Source organism: Otolemur garnettii, unplaced genomic scaffold (assembly GCF_000181295.1).
Source record: "Otolemur garnettii isolate 467f Iridium unplaced genomic scaffold, OtoGar3 scaffold00119, whole genome shotgun sequence".
NCBI classification, from domain to species: Eukaryota; Metazoa; Chordata; class Mammalia; order Primates; family Galagidae; genus Otolemur; species Otolemur garnettii.
Window position 1 is genome coordinate 6,293,482 of NW_003852514.1, and position 25,083 is coordinate 6,318,564.

At 53.1% G+C, this 25,083-nt stretch overlaps 1 protein-coding gene across 1 annotated transcript; it reads right to left on the reverse strand.

The window, feature by feature from the left end:
- Positions 1-402: 402 nt before the first annotated feature.
- MYO1G (myosin IG) lies at positions 403-22,407 on the reverse strand. The gene is made up of 22 exons (XM_003797587.3): positions 22,186-22,407; positions 20,068-20,276; positions 19,778-19,871; positions 18,687-18,852; positions 18,390-18,443; positions 13,555-13,665; positions 13,175-13,291; positions 12,381-12,605; positions 12,143-12,288; positions 11,647-11,761; positions 11,307-11,477; positions 11,033-11,103; positions 9,635-9,709; positions 9,359-9,491; positions 8,447-8,613; positions 7,895-8,102; positions 5,084-5,307; positions 4,408-4,552; positions 3,123-3,227; positions 2,849-2,962; positions 742-896; positions 403-659 (listed from the first exon to the last, which is right to left on the reverse strand). The coding sequence occupies exons 1-22, from the start codon at positions 22,278-22,280 to the stop codon at positions 503-505; spliced, it is 3,057 nt and encodes a 1,018-aa protein (XP_003797635.1). The 5' UTR covers positions 22,281-22,407; the 3' UTR covers positions 403-502.
- Between the last annotated feature and the right edge of the window lie 2,676 nt (positions 22,408-25,083).

Consider the following 25,083-nt stretch of genomic DNA (forward strand, 5'->3'; position numbering starts at 1 on the left):
AGCTCACCCTGTGACAGTCCTCAGGGCTGCTCTGTGTCCCTGCTCACTGAGCCTGCAAGAAGTTGACCTTAAGACAGCAGCCCTGGGAGGAGGGCTGGAGAGGGTGAGGCTTACCACAGCAGTATGAGGCATTACAAAGCGCTGATTTCTGGGGAGAAAGCTTCCTCCCAAACCATGGCTTCTGCTCCCTAGGCTTTGGGCCTGAGGATCAGGTCTTGCCACCTCACCCCAGACTGGGCCCCAGGCCTCCTCCTCTGGTTAGGGTAACCCCATAGGGTTGAGCAGGAGACCATGGCCCAGGCAGGGGCAGCACAGGCTGAGCCGGACCCCAGGCAGCCAGAGGCCCACTCCACGTGGGATGAGAGGGACAGAGCTCTTCCACCCCAGAAACCTGACACGCTATGCAGACTCAGCATCTTTATTGTGCCCGTTCAGAGCGGATGACCAGGCCGCTGCCTTCTGGGCAGCCCAGCCAGGTGCGAGGACTTGGAGCGAGGCTGGCTCAGTGGCTTGGCCACAAGAGGGTGAAGGTGCCACGGACGCAGCAGAAGTCAGGCTCTGGCTGCTCCGGCCTGGGCTCCACCGAGACCAGGCGCCGGGCCCCGCGCTGGCTGAGGGGGATGCAATCGGAGACGCGGACCTCCAGGGCGCGGCCCTCCCTGCAGCAGGGGCTGGGTCACGACGGTGTTGGCTTTCTCCCACGCCCACAGCCCGTGCCCACCGGCGCCCAGCCCTACTCACCCTTGGCAGTGCGCAGACAGCACGCCCACCAGCTCCCCAATGCGGTTGTCCAGCGGTGGCTGGGAGCGGTGTAGGCACACCACCAGGTCGTCCTGGCCCCGGGCATGCAGCACGACCAGCTGGTCCCGCCCGCTGGTCACACTCAGCCCCGTCACCTGAACAGGGAGCTGGGGTCAAGGGGCGCTGGATTTGCCCCCTTCCCCGGGATCCTATCTCCCCAACCCTACAGGGGAGCCCTACCCAGGATCCCCTACAAGGGCACAGCCCAGGGTCCTTCCGCTCCCTCCCTTCTCTTTCTGGTCCCTGCTGACAAAGGGGAAGGTTGAGCAGGGAGCCATACAATAGGACTTTCTGCCATGATGAATGATTCTAGATTCTTGCTGCCCAACAGGGTAACCACTGAACACCTGTCACTGAGTTTTTAGGTGACTTTTTTGTTCTGAGACAGGTCTTGCTCTGTTGCCCAGGCTAGAGTGCAGTGCTGGCATCATAGCTCACTGACACCTTTAACTCCTGGGCTCAAGCCTCAGCCTCCCTAGTAGCTGTAACTACAGGTGTGGGCCACTACACCTGACTAATTTTTTAATTTACTTACGTTTTGTAGAGATGGGGTCTTACTACTGCCCAGGCTGCCTTAGAACTCCCGGCCTCAAGAGAAACTCCTGCCTTGGCCTCCCAAATTGCTAGGACTACTGATATGGATGTGAACCAATGTCCCTGGCCTGAGTTTTTAGTTTTATTTCACCTTAATTTGAGGTGACCAGACGTCCAGCTTTTGGCAGGACAGTCCTGATTTTTAACAATTTGTCCCGAGTCCCGCGGAATTTTTAAAAAGTCCTGGTTTTTGGAAAGAACACAGGACAATAGGAAGAGAATATACAGTATTTGGCTTCTGAAAAGGTTAATGTAACTCCATTTGGGAATGAAGAGGTTAATGTAACTTCATTTGAAAATGAAAAGGCGGCTCCGCGCCTATAGCTCAACCGGCTAAGGCGCCAGCCACGTACACCTAAGGTGGCAGGTTCGAATCCCCAGCCCGGACCCGCCAAAACAACAATGATGGCTGCAACCAAAAAAAATAGCCGGGCGTTGTGGCGGGCGCCTGTGGTCCCAGCTACTTGGGAGGTAGAGGCAGGAGACTCGCTTGAGCCCAGGAGTTGGAGGTTGCTGTGAGCTGTAATGCCATAGCACTCTACCCAGGGGGACAGCTTGAGGCTCTGTCTCAAAAAAAAAAATGAAAAGGCTAATGTAAACTCCCTACTCCCCTCCTGGGCAAGGCCACCCAGGTGGACCAGTGCCCTACTCCTTTGAGCTACAGTCACCACCCTATACATAATTTTTTTAAATGTATTATATTTGTAAATTGTACTTATGTTGAAATTTAAAAAATATATATTACAATACTATTTTTGCACTCTATGAAAATTTTTGTTGCTCCATATAGACCAAATTTTTAAATTTTTAATTAAGAACCCCGCCCCCCCTCCCCTGTCAATGGTGTCCCGCTTTACCAATGTTAAAATCTGGTCACCTTATTTTAATTACATATAAACAGCTACACTGGCTCTCAGCTGCTGTATCAGACACTAACGGCCCCTTCTACTCTGGCAGTCGCAGGATCCCTGACACTGTGAGAGACCCAGAGGGGATCCAGCCTGGATCCCTGCCCCAGGCTGCTCCCTGTCCTGCAGGAAAGGGAATTTATGAGAACACAGAGCTGCCATGCAAGGGAACACAAGAGCTTAAGAGCCAGCAGCAGGCAGAAGAGAGGCAGGATGAGATCCTGCAGGAGGCACTGAATACATGGGAGACCCTCCCAAGATAGACACAGGTGGGGAGAGAGGCTGTTTTTGCCTTGGCTGGGATGTGAAAGTGTGGTGGTGCAAGGTAGCTATGCAGCAGGGCATGAAGGGCCAGAGCCTTTACCCTGTGGGCAATGGGAAGCCACCGCAGGGTTCTCTGCAGGGGTACTGCCATGGGCTGAATTTTGGGATGCTCCAGACCCTTACAGGCAGACAGGACAGGAGGAGGCTAAGGCAGGGCTCCCTTAGCCTGGTAGCATCCCTCGAAAATGCTGTGCATGTGGCCTCCTACCCATGGCACTCACCCTGTCGAGGGGCACAGCCCGCATCACCCGGTATTGCCGGCTGGGCTCCAGCTTGTAGAGGTGCCGATCTGTGAGCAGGAGGGCCCGGTCCCGCCGCTTGTGGAAGCGGTTCACCTGTGGGAGAGGGGCTTATTCCAGGTCAGTGCTGCCACAGGCCCCTGCCATCCCTTCCACATCCCCCCTGCCCTGTTCTTCCTGGGCTGGGGCTTCCTATAGTCTCTCCTGAGTGGCCCCCTCACCTGTGCCCACAAGTACCCCTTTACCAGCCTCTAACCTTGCGGACGTGGCTGGAAAAGAGCACAGTCCCAAAGCCATCCTTCTCCCGAAGCTTCTTTAGTTGCTGAGCAAACAGACTCGATGCTGTAGGATTGTCTGTGGCCTGAGGATAGATGGAGGGGTGGGGGCTGCTTGGGATGGAGTCTTGGGACCAGACTGGATTGATGGTAGCTCTCCGAGAATGAGTATGGCTGTCCTTCACTTCAGGAAACCAAGTCACAGGTGTGTGCATTGGTTTGCCAGTGCTGGGTCTATGAGGGCCAAGGGCCCAGAGCCTGCCACTTTGACATTTTAGGCTGTGACTGAGCCCACCGTCCTTGTGCTCTGCACACATCCCTGAAGGCTGCTGCTCCTCAAACCCATGCTTGGATTTTGTGGAGCTCTGGAGACAGCCTCTTCAGAAGGCCAGGACCAGGTGGCCCCACCAGATATAAGAGGCTTACTGCTAAAGTTGGAGAATGGCTGGTGGGGGAGCTGACCTGAGAATACTTAGGAGGACAGCTATACCTAAGAACATGGGTGGGCAGTTGCACCTGAGAACATGTCAGGGGGTGGCATACCTGGGAAGGTGGCAGGGGGTGGCCGTACCCAAGAACATGGAACGGCAAGTATACCCTAGAACATAGAGGGGTGGCTGTACCTGAGAACATGGGGTGAAGGTGTACCCAAGAATATGGTGGGGCAGCCATACCCGAGAAATGGCGGGGAGGTTGTACTTGGGAACATGTTGGGGAGGCTGTACCTGAGAATTCGAGGTGGGGTGGAGAGGTGGAGGGCAGGCCAGTAAACCCCAGGCAGGTGGCTCGGCGCCTATAGCTCAACCAGCTAAGGCGCCAGCCATGTACACCTAAGGTGGCAGGTTCGAATCCCCAGCCCGGACCCGCCAAACAACAATGATGGCTACAACCAAAAAATAGCCGGGCGTTGTGGCGGGCACCTGTGGTCCCGGCTACTTGGGAGGCGGAGGCAAGAGACTCGCTTGAGCCCAGGAGCTGGAGGTTGCTGTGAGCTGTAATGCCACGACACTCTACCCAGGGGGAGAGCTTGAGGCTCTGTCTCAAAAAAAAAAAAAAAAAAAAAAACCCAGGCAGGTGAGGCCAGATGAAAACCCCCAAACCTCAGGGACGAAACCTTAGGGAGAAGAGTGAGGACTGAGGGAGAGTCAAAAGGACAGTTACACCCTAGACCTGAGAGAGGAATTCTGTGCCCGGGCACAGTGATAGTCTGGAGCCCTCATGGGTGTCCACATCCCCCCAGCAGCCCTGGGTCCACCTGGCACTTACAGAAGACAAGTAGTCTCGGTTCCAGGCCCGCCGACAGCCCCAGTCCTGTCGCAGCCCCTGTAGGGCCCCCATGGCAGCCACCTTGGCCTTAATCTGGGCCATGTCTGAAGGAGGAATATTCTTCACCAGCTGCCGGGCCCGCCACCTGGAGAGGGTGAGCCGTCAGATGGAAGGTGCGCCATGCTTAATGCCTTCCCATCACCCCTTCCCTACAGGAGAAGGCTGGGCCCTCAGCCTGGCTGCCCTTCATGTCCAGTTTCTACTGGCCTCTCTGGTCTTAGTCCCTTGAGGTTAATGCTTGTCCGGGGAAAGTGGCTCTGAGACCTGCAGCTGCCCAACACCTTCCTGTTCTGGGCATACCATTTCTTTTCTGCCTTTCTTTTGGAGAACTTCTACTCAGCCCTCAAGGCCCTGCTCAGATGCAGAGTCCCTCCTCTCCCCAGCCCCGAACAGCCACACTTATCCTTGTAGGATGTGGCTCTAGACCTCAAATGCCCAACATAGTTCTCAGAATGGTCAGGGCTGTGCTACCAACTTTGAGACAGTCAGCTAATGTGGCACAGTCTTCCCACCTATCAAGGGGGCTTCTGTATCTCCCAGCTGGGCACTGTGGGGCCAGATGACCAGTGAGGTGTGCAGTGGATGCACCGGAAAGCATGGCTGGCTAGGGCAATACCTGCAGAAGAGTGCTTGGCAGGTGTCCTGGAAAGGCTGTAGCACAGTAGGTGGTGGTGGCCACACAAGGTCACGGCCATAGAGTGGGGGCTGCCGTGCAGCCTGGAATCTCCGCTGCAGCTCAGCCAGGTGAGCACGCACCTTGTACCTCCGGAACCCACGCATGATGGTATACACAGCTCTTAGCCGCCTGCAGTGCCACCTTGCCAAGGTGCCCCGCCAAGCCTGGTTGGGCCGGGAGTGATGGGATACACAGTCAAACCCAGCCAGACCCCAGTCTTGTAACCCAACCCTGATCCTAAGCCTTCATGGAGCACCCCCTTGCATGTCTCCAAGGAGACTGGCTCCAGGACCCATGTCCATCTGGCTGCTGGCTGATTCCTGGATGGGAATGTGGCCAGCTATACTACTCAAGGATCTGTAGACTCTCAGAAAAGAGTTGCTTGCCTGTTCCAGGCTTTTAAAGCTGGAAACTGGCACTGATGGGGACCTGCAATTCCCCACAGAGAGAAAGCCCACATGATAAGAGAGATGGGGACAGATGCAGGTGGTTTCTTCCTGCTTATAAGGGCAACTGCTAATGAGTTCACCTGGAATCTGACCTGGTATAGACTTAACCTCCAACTCCCAGGATATCCCAAGTCAGAGAGATATCCCAAGAATGGAACCATCAAAACCCAGACTGGAAACCCTGCAAGGAAAGCAGTTCAGGGCTGGCTGGGCATGGTGGCTCACACCTGTAATCCTAGCACTCTGGGAGCCTGAGGCAGGTGGATTGCTTGAGCTCACAAGTTTGAGACTAGCCTGAGCAAAATTGAGACCCGCATATCTACTAAAAATAGAAAAAAACTGAGGCAAGGGGATCACTTGAGCTCAAGTTGGAGGTTGCTGTGAGCTATGATCCCACGGCACTCTACCCAGGGCGACAGCTTGACACTTTGTCTCAAAGGAAAAAAAAAAAAAGAAAGCAGTTCAAGGATCCACAGATTTAAACAGACCCTGAGTACAATAGCACCATCAGAAGCCAACTGGGGAAATCTGAGTACAGACTGGGAACTGAAAACCATAAATAGTTTGAGGTTTCCAAACGAGGACAGTGGTGCTATGCAACCCCTGTGTCGTAGAGGATATGACAGAGGTAACAACAAATGCAGAGTGTGATCACTGATTAGATTTTAGACTTTTAGAAGATGTGATAGGGGTTCAGCTCAAGTGGCTAAGGTGCCAGCCAAATACACCTAAGATGGCGGGTTCAAATCCAGCCCGGGCCCGCCAAACAACGACAGCTGCAACCAAAAAATAGCCAGGCGGCGTGGCGGGTGCCTGTGATCCCAGCTACTTGGGAGGCTGAGGCAGGAGACTCGCTTGAGCCCAGGAGTTGGAGGTTGCTGTGAGCTGTGATGCCATGGCACTCTACCCAGGGTGACAGCTTGAGGCTCTGTCTCCAAAAAAAAAAAAAAAAAAGATGTGATGGGTAATAATGGGACTGCTGAGGACATTTGAATATGGATGGGCTACACATTAGATACCATATTTTGCCATGTATAATGCACACCCACATTTTTCAGGAAAAAACTTTTGTTTTTATTTTTTAATTCAAATATTTATTTGTTTATATCTAGGTACTTGTTTTCTGTTTTATAAAGGAATTTTGTAAAAATATCAGCTAGATTGCTAGCCCCTGCCTGAAGAGTACAAAGAGAAATACATTGATATTCATTGGCCAAAAATGCTTTTGTTGCAAATTTGTGGTAAATTCAACAAAACCAATTGCCATATTCTAAGGTATTTTTTGCACATTGGTATTTGCTTTCTAGAGTTACATTTTTATGCATAAGCATAAATAAAAGAATTTAAAACATTTATATAGATACAGAATTAGTACTATCCATGTATAATTCACATCCTTATTTCTCCCTCAGAAATTTGGGCAAAATGTGTGCAATATAAATGACAAAATATGGTATTCAGATATGTAGGTTATTATTTTATCAGTGTTAAGTTTCTTGAATGTGCTAATGTCACCATGGTTACAAAGGAGAATGTCCTTGTTCTTGGAATATACCTGCTGAAGTATTTAGGGGTGTCATGACTTTATATAATTAAGGAGAAAATATAAATAGATACATGTACAAATGTGTGTGCATGGAGAGAGACAGAGAGGGAGAGACAGAGAGAGAGAGAAAGATGGGAGGGGGGAGAGAGAACACCAAAGAAACAGAAATAAAGGGAGGGGTGGAAGGAGGAAGCACCTTGCAGCAATCCAGGTGAAGAGCTTATGATATTCACAGTACTAGTTCTTTAACTTTTCTATAGGCTTGAATTGTTCCAAAATGAAAGTTATGGGGAGAAAGGAAAGAATCCCTATCCTTTGGAAATACACACTAAAATGATGACGGCTGCAGTGACTTGTTGGGATAAAGGTGTTGGCCTCTACATAAAATCATGCCATCCATGAGGTGACAGAATGGAAGCTGGGCAACCAACAGCACCCTAGATAGACTTTTCTTTCCTAATAAGTAGTTCAAAGGAAAGAAGGAGGGAAAGAGGGAATGAAGAAAGAAGGGAGGAGAGGGAGTGAGGGACAGAGACCAGATTCCTGAAAACCTTGTTTTGAGCACTGGATCCTATTGCTCCTAAAGCTGGCAGCCACAGAGCTATTGTACCTCAACTGTGTCTGTACTTTTTGCATAAGTCAGTTTTAATCCTGGCCTGTCTCCACCCAAGTAGAGACTCCTGTGGAACTTGTAAGTGCACTTGTGGTCCCCAGAGCACATGCATCTTTTCCATGGTGTGTCCCCACCCCCTGCACCTTCTGCAAAAGCAGCACGATGATGGGGATGAGACGGGCTCTGCTCTGCTCCAGTGTGACCAACGTCCGGGGTGAGCGGATGAACAGTTTGCTATGGCCAAAGGCCACGTCCCCCTGCAGCCCGTGCTGCTCCAGGAGAGCACTCACAGCTGCCTTGTCGGAGCCCAGCAGGTGGTTGGGCCATGTGTACTCACAGGTCATCTTGTACCTGTCACCACAAGATAGGGCAGTGAGGATGAGGCCAAGGGGAGAGAGTGAGAGCCTGCTCTGCCCACCCCACCCTTGGGAGATGGAGGGGTGCTGAGCATCCTGAGGCTGAAATCCTCCTGGTATGTCCCTAGAACACCTGTGACACCTGTGTTCATGTGTGTTCCCCCACACAGTGTCCTCCTACATATCCTCACAGACACTGCAGCATTCTGAGCCCAGTTGCATGCCGGCATTGCTCGTGTTGACATTTTGTAAAGCACTATTTAGGGGCCCTCTGTTCCTACTCCCTGGGCTCCACCCAGGGACTCCAGCCCGCAGAGTGATGAGTGTTGGTGCCAGTACCTGAGCAGGAACCGAGAATATGGTTGGCGGGAAGCAAAGCCAGCCCTGCGAACCCTCACATTCTCCAACAGGCCCAGATATGCAACCTGATGGCGACAGTGGTCCTCATCCAGCCTCCCTGCCACCTTGTCCTCATTGGGTTTAATACAGCGGACGTAGAAGGGTTCCTGTGGGCACAGAGGGGACTTGGAGGGGGCCTCAGCCCTGTGGATACTGCCCCAAGCCAGGAGCTTCCCTGACTCTTAAGATCCTAGGCCAGGACAAGAGTCGGGCACAAAAGAAATCATAGCAGAATAGGGCCCTGGAAGCCTGAAGTGCTAGAGCAGGGGCCAGTGAGGAGGCTGGGCCCAGAGCCAGTCTCCAGCCCAGGGACCAGGAGTGGGCCTCACCTCTCTCCTTGCTTTCTCCCTCTGAGAGGGGCTTATGTTTCTGGATTCTATTGTCCTGCCATGTCCCTTTGACTCAGGTCCCCTGTTGTCTTTGGGCCCAAAGCTCCCCAAGAAAGCTAGTGCCAGTTTCTTGTCCCTTTGACACTTGCTGCCAGAAAAGTCCCCAGCTCTTGGCAGGAGCTTGGCTTGGCCAAACCATGCTCCCAGTAGGGTCTTCCCCCCTTCTCCTGCCCGAGAGACAATGAGGTGAGAACAAGGCTGGGTTCGAATTCAGTGAAGTCCTCCATTATTGATCCTGCCTCAGCCCAGCTCCTGAGCCCTCACATCTAACTTGTGCAGTGATCAGGGTCCCCAAGCTGGAGCAGATGTAACTCATACAGACAGGATGAGATACCACCCCACTAGCCCTCATGATGTGCAGAGGTGGTCAGGGGCATTACTTGGTACTCAGGACCCAGAGAACCTTGGTACTCAGGGCCAGAAGAATCCAGAAGGGCAGGAGTAGGGGTGGGGTGGGATGTACCTTGGAGGCGAGGTTTTCCACCAGAGCCACCATGGAGTTCTTGAAGAGTGTGCCAGCCGTCAGGGGGCGCTTGGTGACCTCTGTGATGTCCTGCTGCCCCTCCGGCCACATTGCCCGCAGGGTGGGGTCCATGCTGCTGACACAAGTGTCATGCCTAGCCACCCTCCAGGGAGAGCAGCCTCACCCACCCCCACCTTAGCTTTGAGCCTCAGGCTGTCCACCTGCCAGGTCAGGGTACTAGCCTCTGCATCTACCTGCTCATCTGGCTACGCTCACCTGTTGTACAGCAACCTCTTGAAGTCCTGGAAGAGGAAGTCTCTGTTCTTGTCAATGAAGCCCTCCACGGAGTACCTGCCAGGGCCAGGAAGGGCGGGGCGTTAGGGCAGGGGCTGAGCCTATTAGAGCACTGACAACTCCCAGGAGGTCCCCAACCTCCTCCCCTGCTCTGTTCCAGGTCGGTCTCTCTCTCCCTGCCACCCGGCCTGGTGCCTCTCCTTCCCCCTTATATCTCCTTTCTCTTTCATCACCTAAGACTCCCTCCCTCAGGAGAAATTTCTCTCCTGAAAGATGAATTGAGTAGTTAAGTCCCCATTTCTGAAGCCAAATGTCCTAGCACTGAGTCCCAGGTCCACCACTTGCACACTTGCTATGTGACCTTGAGTGTGCCATTCCACCTCTCTGTACATCAATTAATTGCTTGGAACAGTGCCTACTGAGTTTTGATGAATATCAGGGACTACAATTATGACCAGGAAATCCTGAGACTCGTGTCTATTTTAATCTGAGGCTCTCCACCTGCAGCACCTGCGAAGGTTCTGATTTTGGGGAACAGTTTTTTTTTTTTTTTTTTTTTTTTTTTTTTTTTTTTTGAGACGGAGCCTCAAGCTATCCCCCTGGGTAGTGTGCCGTGGCATCACGCTCACAGCAACCTCCAACTCCTGGGCCCAAGCGAGTCTCCTGCCTCAGCCTCCCAAGTAGCTGGGACCACAGGCGCCCGCCACAACGCCCGGCTATTTTTTGGTTGCAGCCATCATTGTTGTTCGGCGGGCCCGGGCTGGGGATTCGAACCCGCCACCCTAGGTGTACGTGGCTGGCGCCCTAGCCGCTTGAGCCACAGGCGCCGAGCCTGGGGAACAGTTTTGACATCTGGATGCTGTGTCTTCATTGTCTACTCTATTTACCTCTCCTTGAGAAGTTCATATTAGACACTTGTACCTCTCTGTGAGTCACCTCAAGTAAATTAATAATCATCATGACGATCTCTGACCTTTGTGCCCAGAGCTTGGCTGTAGGACACAGCGAGGTGTCACCTGGGAGCTTGTTAGAGATGCAGAATCTTGGCCCCCTCTGCCTCTTCAACCCCCAACATGCCAACCTCTAGCTCTCCCAGCAGATGCCTGCATGCAAAGGCCCAGACATGAAATGTGGGTGTTTGTTAAAAGTCTGCAGAAGAATGCAGCCAGGGCTGAGAATCACTATCCTCACACCCTGTTTGCTGCTCTTTAGTTGTGAATCTGGTGATGGGTGGATTGTCAGTGTCTTAAAGGGATGGAGGTGGCAGAAGGGCTAATGATGTCCATCTCCCAGCCATTCCCCTTGAGCACTTCTGTCCTGTGACACATGCAGTAAGGCCTGTGGGAAGGCCCAGGACATGGGGAGGAGGGGTGCCCTTACGTGACGTCCCCTGCATAGTGCTTGATCCGGAAGTCTCGGCCAAATTCCATGGTCTTGTCTGTGGGGCAGAGCTGCAGGGACAGGCCAAGGCCAAGTCACAGAGGTGTATGTGGCAGGTCTGCCTCCATCCCACTGGGGCAGAGGAGACCACCACAGTGAGGCAATGACAATAAAGCTGGGTCCCCGCCCAAGCCCCACCAGGCACAAGCAGCTTGCTGCCTGTGGAACAGATCCCACCAGCCCACCGTGCCAGTACTGGGACAGATGCGGGCACCTGGCGGCTGGTGTAGTGTGGGTGGTGGCGGTGGTATGCATCCAGGGACTGCAGGAAGATGCGGTCAGTAATGGTGCCCGCAGCACTACAGGCCTCGTCCAGCACAGCCAGGATGCCCCGGTGGGGCCGCTCCACAAGATCCACGATGGTGGCATTATTGAAGTATTCAACCTGGAGTGGAGGCAGCCAGCAAGGTAGCTGCTGAGGACTTCCCAGCCACACCCCCTCCGGCACCCCTCATTCAGCACCTGCCAGCCAGCCCAGGGGCCTCTCCTCCCAGGGGCTCCCGACACCCCTGTGTGCCCCGCTTGCTGAGTCCTCCCACCAGCACGGTGCTCACACTCTGCCAGGTGATGCCCTCGCGCTCGTACTCTTCCTGCTCCTGCTTCAGAATGAGCTGGATGAAGAGCTGTTGCAGCTTTTCGTTGCAGTAGTTGATGCAGAACTGCTCAAAGCTGGTGGGGGTAGCCTTTCAGAGAGGCTGTTGCTCCTTGTGGAGCACGTGTTAATGGACGGGCCTCCCCCTAAATCTCCCCTGGTGCTCACTGAGGAGTTTGGCGCCAGGCTGTTGCATGGCTTCCCTGTGGATTATGTACCCTGCATCCACCTCCAGCATGGACAGTGTGGTGGACTTGGGTCACAGCCCAGAGAAGCAAACCCTATAATTTTGCCTTCCATCAGGACACTAAGGGCTGAGGGTGTAGCTGAGGCAGGCTTAGGGGTATTAATCTTGGGCCCAGGGACCAGCCAGGACAAAGTCAGTCTCTCCTGCTTCCCAACCTTAGTCCCTGGGACTAAGTGGCCACAGGAGCTGAAGGTCAGAGATGGGGTCCCACCTGTTAACAGGGAACACCTCAAAACCGTAGATATCCAGCACGCCAATGACTGTGTCCTTGCCATCACGCCGAGGGTCCCGGTCTCGGGCTTCCATGATGCTGTTGATCTTATCCACTACCCACTCAAACAGCCGCTGGTACACAGCCTGGGGACAGGAGCATGTTGTTTCTTGCTGCCTTGGGCCTGCCCCCTGCCAAGACCTCCTGGGTTTGCCTCCCTCTGCCTGCCCAGGAGTACCTTAGCACAGGCGTCCCGGGCATAGCTGGCCTCAGCTGCAGTGTGGCCCTTCTCTATGACCTCCCTGCCTCCAGAGGCCACAGTGCGAGCCAGCAGGGTGCGGAGCACAAGGTCCCGAGGTGTGGCTGTCAGCTCAGCCACATGGTCCACCAGCGCCTCCTGAGCCACCACCAGGCCACCCTTCTGCATCCCACCTTCCTCTGTCTCAACAAACTCAATGTTTCCCTGGTGATGAGGGGGAACCATGAACAGTCCAAGCTCCATGGCCAAAAGGAGCATAGATGCCTTTGGACAGGGAGGAGGAAGGGAGACAGGGGACATGGATGTGGTGGGGCCCAGCTCCTGGCTGACCATCATAGGCACAGATACAGCCAGAAAAGAGGAGGGCAGGGGCACACCAGAGCTTTTACTAAGGTCTTGTATCCAATGTGTAAAGGACCCCATTGCATCCTCCCAGTAGCCACAGAAGCTCTGTGCTGCTTACTCCTTGTGCCACTTAGAGAACTGCAGCCAAGAGGCTCTGGGTGACATGCCACAATGTCAGCCTCACTGCACTTGGAAGCAGTCTGCACAATTTGTGGCTTTTACTGTGTCCAGCAGCCCTGGCCCTAACAACACTCTTCACTAGATACTGACACACACATGCTCGAGCAACTCAGCTTCCTTGGGGGAGGGAGTCAGCTCAGCCATATCCACTGCGATATCTGGAACCAGTCTGCTCCTCCCTGCCAGGGGCTCCCAGCCAGGAAATCCCTGTGGGGTTTCCCCTCCTGGGGCCTCCGAGCCAGCCTCACCAGGTGCAATATGGCAGCCAAGATGCGATACACAGACCCTACTTCTTCAGAACTGAAGCCAATGACCCTCATGGCCTCAGTTACTGCCTGGTGGCTCCTCTCGTCACTGTCCAAGGCCTGGGGGAGAAGGAGTTCAGTATCCCAAGCCACACTGGGCCCAGAACACCTGCCTTCCATTAACCTTGACCGCCCCAGACACTTGCTCATCCCTAGGCACTGTCCCCTCCCTGAGCCACTTTCCCTCAGCCTGAGCACCCTCCCCACTCACCTGCACAGCTCGCATCAGCCTGGCCTGTGCTGACTGCTGCCCACTCCCTGCCACCACACTCAGGACCCTGAAACTAAGCCCAGTTTGAGCCATCTGTGCTTCTCATACTCACACTGTGTACACCCATGCTGAGTCCAGCTCCTTGGCGTGTGAAATTGTACAAGGCAGGGTTTCTTTCCAAATGCATTTCATGCAGCTCCTTGTCATCACTGCCCCTTAGCAACTAGAGGACAGAGATCCCTTGGTTAGACAAATAAGCTCCCAGGAGTCCCCCCTCCCAATCTCTCCAGAGGCAGAAGAACAAACAGACACAAGCTTCCTCCCAGCCTCAACCCAACAAACCAGGGGCCGGCCAGACGTTGCTTGAACACTTTGTGAGCCAGTGAGCTCCCAGGTCAGTGATCAGACACCACTGTGTCAGTGGGTGCAAAGAATCTGCCAGGAAGACATTACCCCTGTCCCCAGACCTCATCTCAGTGGGGAGCTCAGATTCTGTGGAAATGTTGCTCCAGACCCAAGGAGACCCCACATCATGTGGAGCTCAGAGTCCGTGGAGACAATGCCTGTGTCCCCAGACTTCCCCTATCTGGGAAGGGAAGGTAAGAGTCTATAGAGATCCCATCAGTCTTATGGATCTCCACTGCAGTGAGAGCACAGAGTTCCTGGAGGAACTGCCATCTTCCACAGTGGAGCTCCATGTCACTTAAAGTCCATAGAGACCCTGTCCCTGCCCCAGTGAGCACTCACCTTACTGTGGGCATAAGAGTCAGAAGACATAACTGCCCCATCTCAGGAAGCCCTTACCTCAGGAGGGAGCTCAGAGTCTGTGGAGACACTAGCTTTGTCCCAGAGACCTCCCACCTGACTGGAGTGCTCAGATTCCCTGCAGACATTGCTCTAGGCAAAGGGAAGTCTCAACTCCTGCGGAGCTCAGACTCCATGGAGACTCTGTGCGAAACCTAAAATGTCCCATGCCAGCAGGGAAGACAGTCTGTGGAGATCCTGCAGGAGTCTGAGGCAGCTCCCCTTCAGTGGGAACTCAGAGCTTGTGTAGACACTACTTATGGGCCAATAAGTCTCCACAAACTCAACTTCATGGAATTTCAGAGTCTCTGGAGACAGTCCTTGCGTCCCAGGTAGCTCTCACCTTAGAGGGAGTTGAGAGTTCTTGATTACATTGTTTGTGTCTCAGGGAGCTCCCACCTCAGTGGAGAGATCAGAGTTTGAAAAGATAACACCCGTATTTCATGTACCTCTGCTTTAGTGGAGTCTGTGGAGACATGGCCTTTGTCCAAGGAAGCTCTTACCTCCAAGGGAAGCTCAGAGTTGGTAGAGACCTTGCCTGTCTCCACGAGTGCTCCCACCTGAGTAGGCAGCCTAGAGTCCATGAAGACACTGCTTTTTGTCAAGGGAGTTCCCATCTATGAAGATACTGCCTCTGTTCCAGGAAGCTCCCACCTCAGTGGGGAGTTTGGCATCTTTAAAGACATTGTCTGTATCAGGTCGCTCCATTACATGGAAGTTCAGAGTATGTGAAAGAACTCGATGTGTCCCAGAGAATTCCCACCTAAATGGGGAGCTCAGAGTCCGTGGAACATTGCCCATGTTCCAGGAGTCTCCCACCTCAGTGGGGACTTCACAGTTTGTGGAGACCCTGCCTGAATCCCAGGGGGCTACCATGTCATGGAGAGCTCAGAGTCTATGGAGATGCTGCTCATGCCTCAAGAAAAGCTCAGAGTCCATGAAGGTACTGCCCATGTCCCAATGAGATCCCACCTCTGTGGGGAGCGCAGGGTTACTGGAGACAATGCCAGAGTCCCAGGTAGCTCTCACCTATGTGTGGAGCTCAGAGTCCATAGAATACTGTGGATTCCCAGAGTGCTCCATTCCAGGAGAACTCAAAGTCTGTTAAAAAACTCCCTGTGTTGGCTCGGCACCTGTGGCTCAAGTGGCTAAGGTGCCAGCCATGTACACCCAAGGTGGTGGGTTCGAATCCAGCCGGGGCCCACCAAACAACAATGATGGCTGCAACCAAAAAATGGCTGGGCATTGTGGCGGGCGCCTGTGGTCCCAGCTACTTGGGAGGCTGAGGCAGGAGACTCGCTTGAGCCCAGGAGTTGGAGGTTGCTGTGAGCTGAGATGCCACAGCACTCTACCAAGGGGGACAGCTTGAGGCTCCTGTCTCAAAAAAAAAAGAAAAAAAAAACTCCCTGTGTCTCAGGGAGTGCACACCTCAGTGGGGAGTTCATAGCTCATGGAGACCCTGCCTACAACCAGGTGAGTTCCCATGAAATGGGAACTCAGAGCCTGCAGAGATACTGCCTGTGTCTCATAGCCTCCCACCTGAGCAGGGAGCTCAGATTCCATGTAGACATTGCCTTAGACACAAGGAGATAACTCCTGAGAAGCTAAGAATCTGTGGAGACACAGCCCTTGTCCCATGAGCTCCCACCCCAATGGGGAGCTCAGGGAGTCACTGCCCGTGACCCAAAATCTCCAACTTCAGAGTCGTGGAAATCCTGCATGCACTTCACTGGGAGCTCAGAGTCTGTGGAGAAACTTCCAGGGTCCTAAGGAGCTACCACTAGTGAAAGCTGGGATTCCATGGGGACACTGCCTATGTCCTAGTGGCTCAGAGTCTGTAGAGACACTGCCTGAATCTCAGGGACTTCCTACTTCAGGGGGAAGCTCAGAGTCTGTGGAAACACTGCCCTTGTCAAAAATGCTCCCACCTCACCCAGAGGTCAGAGTCCATAGAAATATTGATAGGTTTGAGAAGCCCTCATCACAGTGGGGAGCTCAAAGTCCTTAAAGACATTGTCTGTGCTAAGGAGCTCCATTTCATGGAAGCTCAGAGTCTGTGAAAAAACTCGTGTCCCAGAGAATTCCCACTTCAGTGGGGAGCTCACATTTCATGGAGACCTTGCTCACATTCCAGGGAACTCCCATCTCATGGAGAGCTCAGAGTCCATGGAGACACTGTCCATGTCCTATAAGCTCCCACATCAGTGAGGTGGTAATAGTCTGTGGAGATCCCATGGGAGTCCCAGGGGGCTCCACTTCAGTGGGAGCCCAGCGGCTGTGTTCCAAGGAGCTCCTACCAGTGGGGAACTCAGTTCATAGAGGCGTTGCCTGTGTCTCATACAGCTTTCACCTCAGTGTGGAACTCAGAGTACATGGAGATGCTGGCTGAGTCTCAGGAAGCACTTACCTCCGAGAGGGACTCAGAGTCAGTGGAACACCATCCATGTCCCAGGGAGGTTCCTACCTCAGTAGGGAGCTCAGAGTCCTTAAAGACACTGTCCATATTTCATAGGGCCCCATTTCATGGAGGCTCAGAGTCTGTGAAAACATTCTGTGTCCCAGGAATCTCCCATCTCAGTGGGGAGTTCAGTTTGTGGAGATCCTGCCTGATTCCCAGGGAGCTTCCATCTTCTGGGGGTCCAGAGTCTATGGAGACACTGCTCGTGTCTCAGGGAGCTCTTACCTCAAGGACAGTTCAGAGTCCATAAAGGCACTGCCCATGTCCCAGTGATCTTCCACGTCAGTGGATAGTCCAGGGTCACTAGAGACAATGCTGGAGTGCTGGGGAGCTTTTACCACAGCAGGGAACTCAGAGTCCATAGAAACACTATGAGTATTCCAGAGTATCCCAGAATCTCAAATTCTGTCAAAAACTTCTTGTGTCCCAGGGAGCTCCCACTTCAGTGAGGAATTCATATTTCATTGGAGATTCTGCCCACAACTCAGTGAGGTCCCATCTTGTGGGGAGCTCAGAGTACTGGAACACATCACCCAAGTTCCAGAGACGTGTACTTGTGTGGAGCTCAAAGTCTGTGGAGACACTGCATGTGTCCCAGTGAGCTCCCACCTCAGTAGGGAACTAAGAGTCCCTAAGGACACTACTGTGCTCCAGGGAGCTCCCACCTTGTAAGGAAGTTCACAGTCTTGGTGGCAGTGCCCTCCTCCCATACAGCAGCTCCTTCATGGGGAGCACAGAGACAATAGGCACTGTCTATGTCCTAGTTAGCACCACTTCATGGGAGCTGTGAGTCTGTCACAGTGAGCTCCCATCTCATGGAGAATTCAGTCCACAAGACACTGCCCATGTCTCAAGAAGCTCTTACCTCGGAAGGGAGCCCAGATTTTATGGAGGCAGTATTTGTATTCCAGGGAGCTCCATTTCAGGGGGAGATCTGAGTCTTCAGAGGCTCTGCCTGTGTCCCAGAGAGCTCCTGTACCATTGTAGAGCTGAGAGTTGGTGGAGACATTGTCCATGTTGCAGGGACCTCCTAACTCTGTGGGGAGCCCTGAATCCCCAGAGATATCGTTGTTTCCCAGGGAGTTTCCACTTCTATTGGTAGCCCATAGTCTGCTGGTATTCCAGGGAACTGTAGGTCAGTGTCAAGCTCTGAGACTGCAGTGATACAGTTTGTTTCCAGGGAGCTCCCACCTCCGTGGGGAGCTCAGAGTTCACAAAAATCATTGTCCATTCCAAGGAAGCTCTTATCCCAAAGGAGTGGTCAGGTCAATGGAGACACTGTCAGTGTCCAGGGAACTCCACTTCGGTGGGAGTTTATATTCTGTAGACACCACTCTTGTCCCAGGAAGCTGTGCTTCAGTGTTGAACTTGACACAGAGCCTGGGTGCCAAGAAACTCCCACTTTGGTGGGAAGCTTAGAGCTAGGAGTCACTATGTAGGTCCCAGAGAGCTCTCATCTGCAAGCATCTCATATGGAGAAGCATCCTTTTGCTCTCAGGGAACTCACCTCTTCTTGTTTGTGGGTTGTGAGGTGATGGGGTGTGTGGCAGGGAATAGGCTAGTGAGAGGGAGTGGGGCAGAGTGGGGAACTGGGGTACGAGGGAAAGTCACAAGTTAGCCCAGCCTACTGCCCTTCCTCCCCCCACACTATATTTTCCTCCCTCTTCCTGCCTTCAGTGCCTCACCTGGTAGAAGGCGTGGAAGTTTCTTTCACCCACGTGCTGCTTGAGGACCCGTGACTGAGGAGAGATAAGCAGCTGGACTCAGGCCTGGGAAGAAGTCTGCCCCTCAGGACCTTATATGTGCTTTCCCAGATGTAGGACAGGCTGGGGGTCAGAGGGCTCTGGCCACAGGGGCAGAGGCCCACTTCAAAGGGCCACGGGGAGAGCCCAGCCTTCCTAACCTGCAGCATCAGGGTCCCTGGAACTGGGATTGATCTCAGCCAGGGTTCCCCATGGGGTCTTCTCAGCCCACCTACCCACCTTCTCCAGCAGGTAGCTGTGGATATGTCCCCCAATTGGGTCCCCCTTGAAGTCAAAGTTGATGTCCATGTACTTTCCAAAGCGGCTGGAATTGTGGTTGCGGTTGGTGCGGGCATTGCCAAAGGCCTCCAGCACACAGGTGGACTTGAGCAGTACATCTTTGACCCTGTGAAGCGGAGGGGCCAGGGTTCGGGCAAAGACCTCCCATCTGGACAATAGGGTCCCTGCCTGAGTCTTTCTCACAGAAATCACAACATCTCAAGATGAATAAAAGAGCTGGCTAAGAGGGAGCCAAAGACCCAGCCTCATCCAATGCTGCATCTGGGGCTGTGTGATGGTCATGCCTCTGACACGCTGGGAAATGCACTTGGCAAGCTGGCTTATGCACAACAGGGTCTGGACAGCACTGAGTCCAGGTCTTTGTTTATCATGGTCACCTCATCTTTGCCCAGGCCTCAGCTGCAGCCTGGGGAGCTGATCTGACCACTTGGCCTTGGACCTCTAAAGCAGGGGTGGGCAGTGGTGCCAACCATGTGTACTTGGGAACTGACATTGTTTGTCCCCTCTGAACCCCACCTTGTCACATTTCAACAGGAAGAAATGGGCTCTGACACAGGAAGCAGCTTCTGCAAGGCCCCCAGGGGAGAGTAGCCAGTGAATAGGCCAGCCCTGGCTTCCTGTTGTCACTACACACCCACCTGGTATACTCGGCCATCCTGACCGGAGCCTGCCAGCTTCTCCAGGCTTCCATGGAATACCCTGAGGGGTGCCACTGCCCTGTCAGTGTGGTACTTCAGGTGTCCCTCTACTGCACTGCTCCATATCCTACCTTCGCTGCTGTCTCCTCCCAGCTGGCAGCCTGTGTCCCTTGACTGGGTCTCACCCACCTTACTTGAGAGGTACTTAGTTTAGGTCAACTTGTCTTATCTCAGTGAGTGTTGGAGTTACCTGGAAACTTCCTGATGGATAAGCCCACTGAACTCGGCCTTAGCTAGGCTCCAGTTCCATCTCTTGGCTTCCCAGTGCCAGGCCCTTCCTGCCACACTGCAATCCTAGCTGTGCTGAGGCCACAGCTATACCTTGCGGCTTACCTCTCCACCTCTGCCCTCTGGCTCGGGTTGGTGACTGCAGCGATGTACTGCATGATGTGCTTACTGGCTTCCGTCTTCCCAGCCCCACTCTCCCCTGCCAGAAAGATAGTAGTCAACAGAAACAAACAGGCCATGCTCCTTAGACCAGCTCCCTGTGCCAGCCTGTACCCATGGGACTGGTGTGATAGGGTCCTGGAACCACACAGGACACAGGAGATACTCTAATCCCCCCGCTCATGTTTATGAATGAGGATGCCGAGGCTAGGGTACCTGGCTGCAGGGGCAGGTACCTGAAATGACAATGCAGGTGTCCCTGGACCGGCGCTTCATCGCCTTGTAGGCAGCATTGGCCACGGCATAGAGATGGGGAGGCCGCTCGTAGAGCTCACGGCCCTGGTACTTGGCAATGGCCTCGGGCCCGTATAGGGGCAGCTCCTGGTAGGGGTTCACGGATACTAGCACCTCACCGATGTAGGTATAAATGCGGCCCTTCTTGAACCTGAACACAGCAAGGCCAGACCTTAGCATTCATAGGCAGCAAGGGTCACATGGGCCTCTGGGCACAGACAACATTGAGCCCTGGCCCCAGTCAGCCAATGCTTCCACTGGAGGGGCTGAGAGTAGAGAAGGGAGAAGGGGGCAGTTGTCTTCTCCAGTCGCCCTGGTGTCATTCTGGATGAGCTGAGACCCTCAGAGCCTGTCCCCACTGCAATGTAGAGTTTGGGGTCCATGCTGCTCTCCATGGGGGTCCTGAGGTCACAAAAATCATGACCACCTATTTTGTGAAGGGGACAGACTTGCCTAAGACCACACTGTGAGGCAGAGGTAGGGCTGGCTCCTGGGTTGGGCCCCACAGGGCAGGTATGGAGCCAGGGTTGAGGGAAAGGGCTGGGCTGGGAGTGGAGGGAGGGACCTTGTGCTGTTTCCTGTTTCAAGGCCTGGGTGGAACCGGCAGAAGGGGACCCCGCCCAGCTCCACCCAGATGACAGGGAGAGGGTGGGGCAACAGAGCCAACACCAGCTGTCACTGTCATTGTGAATGTGGTTGCCAGCCCTCCTGGCACATCCTTAGACTTTTTTAAAAACCTGGCCGATGGAGGGGTGACCCTTCCCTTCAAAAACCTGGTCACCAGTGGGCCTGTGTCCACCCCTTTCTTGACCTTTTTGCCTCTGAGAGGGCTGGCTGGCCTAATCCTCTGACTCTACCTCTCCTTGGTGTGTGGGACCCATCATGTCCCCCAGTGGTACCATCCTGTAGTTCTTTTTCCTTCATTACCTCTGACATGGGTGTTCTGAGCTTAGACTCACCTTCTTACAAAGCTGTGTGATTTGGGGCAAGTCCCCCACTTCTTAGAGCTCAGAGCTCTCATCATCTTCATCATCAAAATGGAGATGATAGTGACTATCTCATAAGATTCTTGTTGTTATTGTTACTGCTTGTTTTTTGAGACAGGGTATCACTCTGTTGCCCAGGAGTGCAGTGGCATCATCGTCACTCATTGCATCCTCAGATTCCTGGGCTCAAGCGATCCTCCTGCCTCAGCTTCCTGAATGGCTGGGACAACAGGCACATGCCACCACACCCAACTAATATTTTCTAGTTTTGGTAGGGGCAGGGCTCTCACCCTTGCTCTGGCTGGTCTCGAACTCCAGAGCTCAAGCTATCCACCCAGCTCAGCCTCTCAAAGTGCTAGAATTACAAGCGTGAGTCATCGAGCTAGGCCTTCCTAAGTTCTTTTTTCCCTTCTAGCCCTCCTCTCTGTGGGTCAGGCTCATAGCCTCTTGCTCTCTGTGCTTAGGGGGGCTCCTGGTCCCCAAGGTCTCCCTGGGGAGCTTCCTGAACTCCCTGGGAGTTAGAGCATGAAGCCTAGCTGTCCACACAGCCACCCTGACATGCCAGGTTCCCTACCTCCTGCCTTCTCTCCACCCTTCCTGATAGCAAATTAGGCTCTGATGTCACTTCTGCCAGCTGTGTCCTGTGAAACTCATGCATCCCCTCTGAGCATTGCATCAACCCTGTAGGATGCTTTGGACCCGAGGGTGGGGCCTGCCTGCTTCACCTCAGAGTCCTGGGCTCAAGCCAGACCCCATGAGGGAGCAGAAGCAACTCTAGCAAGAAGGTGCTGGAAGGAGGGCCCAGCTCTGGTCCCAGTGCCCAGTGCCTATCTGTCCAAGTGGGGTCACACTTGGCCCTGTTGGGCAGGAAGGAAGGGGCAAAAGTGACTTGGACCATGTGAGAGGCAGGGGTGACAGCTCCAGTACTGACTAGGCAGACCTGTCAGGGATGGGGCTCCCTGGTCTACTCCGGACTCCCTGAGACAGTGCTTGGAGGTGCTCATTTTTATCCAGTTGTGTCTGGGTAGGGGACCTTGGAGGAGGGGAGTCCAGTGCCTCCTGCCCTGGGCCTACCTGAGCTGCAGGTTCCTCATGAAGTCTTCCATGGTCATTTGGTCCAAAAGCACAAAGTCGGGTTTGCCATACTCAGGACCTTCACTGTCCTCCATCCCGCCAGCTGGAACCACTCAGGCCAAGTTACCTCACCTCCCTGTGCTGCCGGCAGGTCAGGGAAGGGAGGTAGAGGGAGACCCAGCCTCTGCCAGTCTCCTCCAGTGTTGTAGTAAAGTAGGAAGTGGGTTCTGGCCCTGGGAGGGGTTTTCTTCCCCTCTTGCCGCTCCCTCCCCCACGAGGTGCTCTGAGCCCTGCTTCCTGTCCCTGTGCCCCGCAGGCTGCCCTAACACTTTGAGCTGCTTGCAGGCCAGGGCCAAGGCGCCAGACGCTGGGTCCTCTGGCTCTGGAGGGTTCCTTGATGGTCTCCTTTGGAAGCTCCTGCCCACTCCTAGGTGATAGACAAGACTCTTTGGGTTGGTTTCTAACTTTGGCAGCATGTTAGAGTCACCTGTGGGACTTTTAAAGAGAGAGATTTCTTGTTCTTAGCTGGGCACAGTGGCTCACGCCTGTAATCCCAGCACTCTGAGAGGCAGAGGCATGTGGATTGCCTGAGCTCACAGGTTCGAGACCAACCTGAGCAAGAGTGAGCCCCGGTCTCTAAAGGTAGCCAGGCATTGTGGCGGGTGCCCGTAATCCTAGCTACCTCGGAGGGTGAAGCAAGAGAATTGGTTGAGCCCAAGAGTTTGAGGTTACTGTGAGCTATGATGCCATGGCATTATACCGAGGGCAATGAAATAAGACTTTCTATCAAAAAAAAAAAAAAAACAACAAAAAGAGATTTCTTGACATAGTCTTGGTTACTCTTGCTGTATGTGTCTGTCAACTCAGAACTAGACATGAAATGAATTGTACCATGCATGTACATTGTACCTTAATATAAAAATAAAAAAAAGATCCTAATGCCCGGGTCTCTGGAGCAGGGAATCACTTCTTTGAAATGTGTGTAGACCTCACTGGGGTGTAAATGAGGAAAGCTTCTTGTCTGGTCCTACCAAGGGCCAGGGCTCAGGGCTTATACTGCAATACCCAACTCCAGACACCTAGAGGGACGGAGGCCCCTAGAATGTCTTCTGGGTGAGGCCAGCCTATGGGGGATGCCTGTGCCCCTAAGGTCTTCTGCCTTGTACTTTTCATCCAGCAATCCCTTGTGGATAGTAGTGAGAGCCAGGCACAGGCCTCATCTCCATCCTCAGCATGTGCCTGGTGCCTGCTGTCACACTTTGTAGATTAGGTAGCACTTTTAGGCAGTGGCTTGGGTTTCTCTCCAAACACAGCACCCCTGGCATGATATAGCCAGCCCACTGGGGAAATGGGCAATTTTCTCATTCTCTGAGCAGATGGCGGCAGCTCTCTTGTCCTCCAAAGCAGACTGAGGAAGGAGCTTTCTCATCCCAGGGCAGACTAGTACAGTCCTCTCTCATTCTCTAGGGAGACTGGGAAAGGTCAGTCTCTTATCCTTCAAGCTGACTAGGGGCAGTTCTCTTTCAACTCTCCCTCACACAGGCAATTAGAGGGCAGATTCTAGTTTTTCCAAACTTGAGTCACTCACCTCCTACCTTTGAGATCTGATGTACTCACAAACACTAGTTTAACTATTGTCATCTTGCAAACACCTCTTTTTTAAACATTGAACAGTGTTTGAAATGAAGTTAAGGTTATTTTTTTCTCTGAAAATTAATGCAGTCCTGATAAAATTCAAAATGCTTACCCAGTACATGGGTAAAACCTAGTCATGTACCATCTAGTGATAAGGGGCCCTTTGTCAAATTCAATCCTAGAAATGGGGCTCTAGCTCCACCCTCACTGGGCCAGGTCAAGTGTAATCTTTCTAAGCTCTGACAAGTGAGACACTGTCCCTACCCCCAGGTTCCTGGGCTGGGGCTTTTGAAGGATTTCCCAAACCTAAATTCACCCAGATTCTTGTAGGCTCATCTCCCTTTTCATAGTTTCACTTCCCCAACCTCAGAGAAGTTGAGCAGACTAGTGGGGTTTCTGTTATAATTTAAAGGAACCAATGAAACCAGTGTGGCTGTCCCAATAGGGGCACTGAAATCTTAACTTTATGAAATTTTCATCTGTCACAAAATAGTATGTGTATTCTTTTGGGCTTTTCCCACTTAACCACTTAAAAATGTCAAGACCATTCATAGCTCAGAAATTTGGCCCATGGACAGAGTTTACTGGGCCTCACTTCATAGGCTGGTTGCTTTGTGGCCCTGGGCATAACCATAATCATGACTAGGCCTCCTCCCATGTTTGTATTCTCACTTTATATCTTTTGAAGCTTGGCACCCATAGCACAGTGGTTATGGCGCCAGCCACATACACCGAGGGTGGCAGGTTCGAACCTGGTCCAGGCTAGCTAAACAACAACTGCAACAAAAAATAGCTGGGCATTGTGACTGGCACCTATAGTCCCAGCTACTTGGGAAGCAAGAGAATTGCTTAAGCTCAAGATTTTGAGGTTGCTGTGAGCTGTGACGCCATAGCACTCTACCAAGGGCAACATAGTGAGATTCTGCCTCAACAACAATAACAACAATATCTATATATTGATATTGAGAGAGAGAGAGAGAGGGAGAAACCAAGGTTCAAAGATGACATCACACCAAAGGAAGTTCCCTTTTGTATCTGGCCAGGGCTCTTCCAGCACTAAATTTAGTGGCTTATCCTCAGACCCCAGAGAAAGACCAATTTCAGCATGGTTTTCAGCCAGGCAGGGCAAGTGGCAGCTCTTGTTCACAGCCTTCCAAGCAAGCTCCTTACAGGGTCTGACGAGCAGGGGCACAGAGCAGGTGGAAGGACAGTAGTGAGGAGCCACCACCAACCGGGCAGAGCCAATGGTCCTGGTCCTGGTGG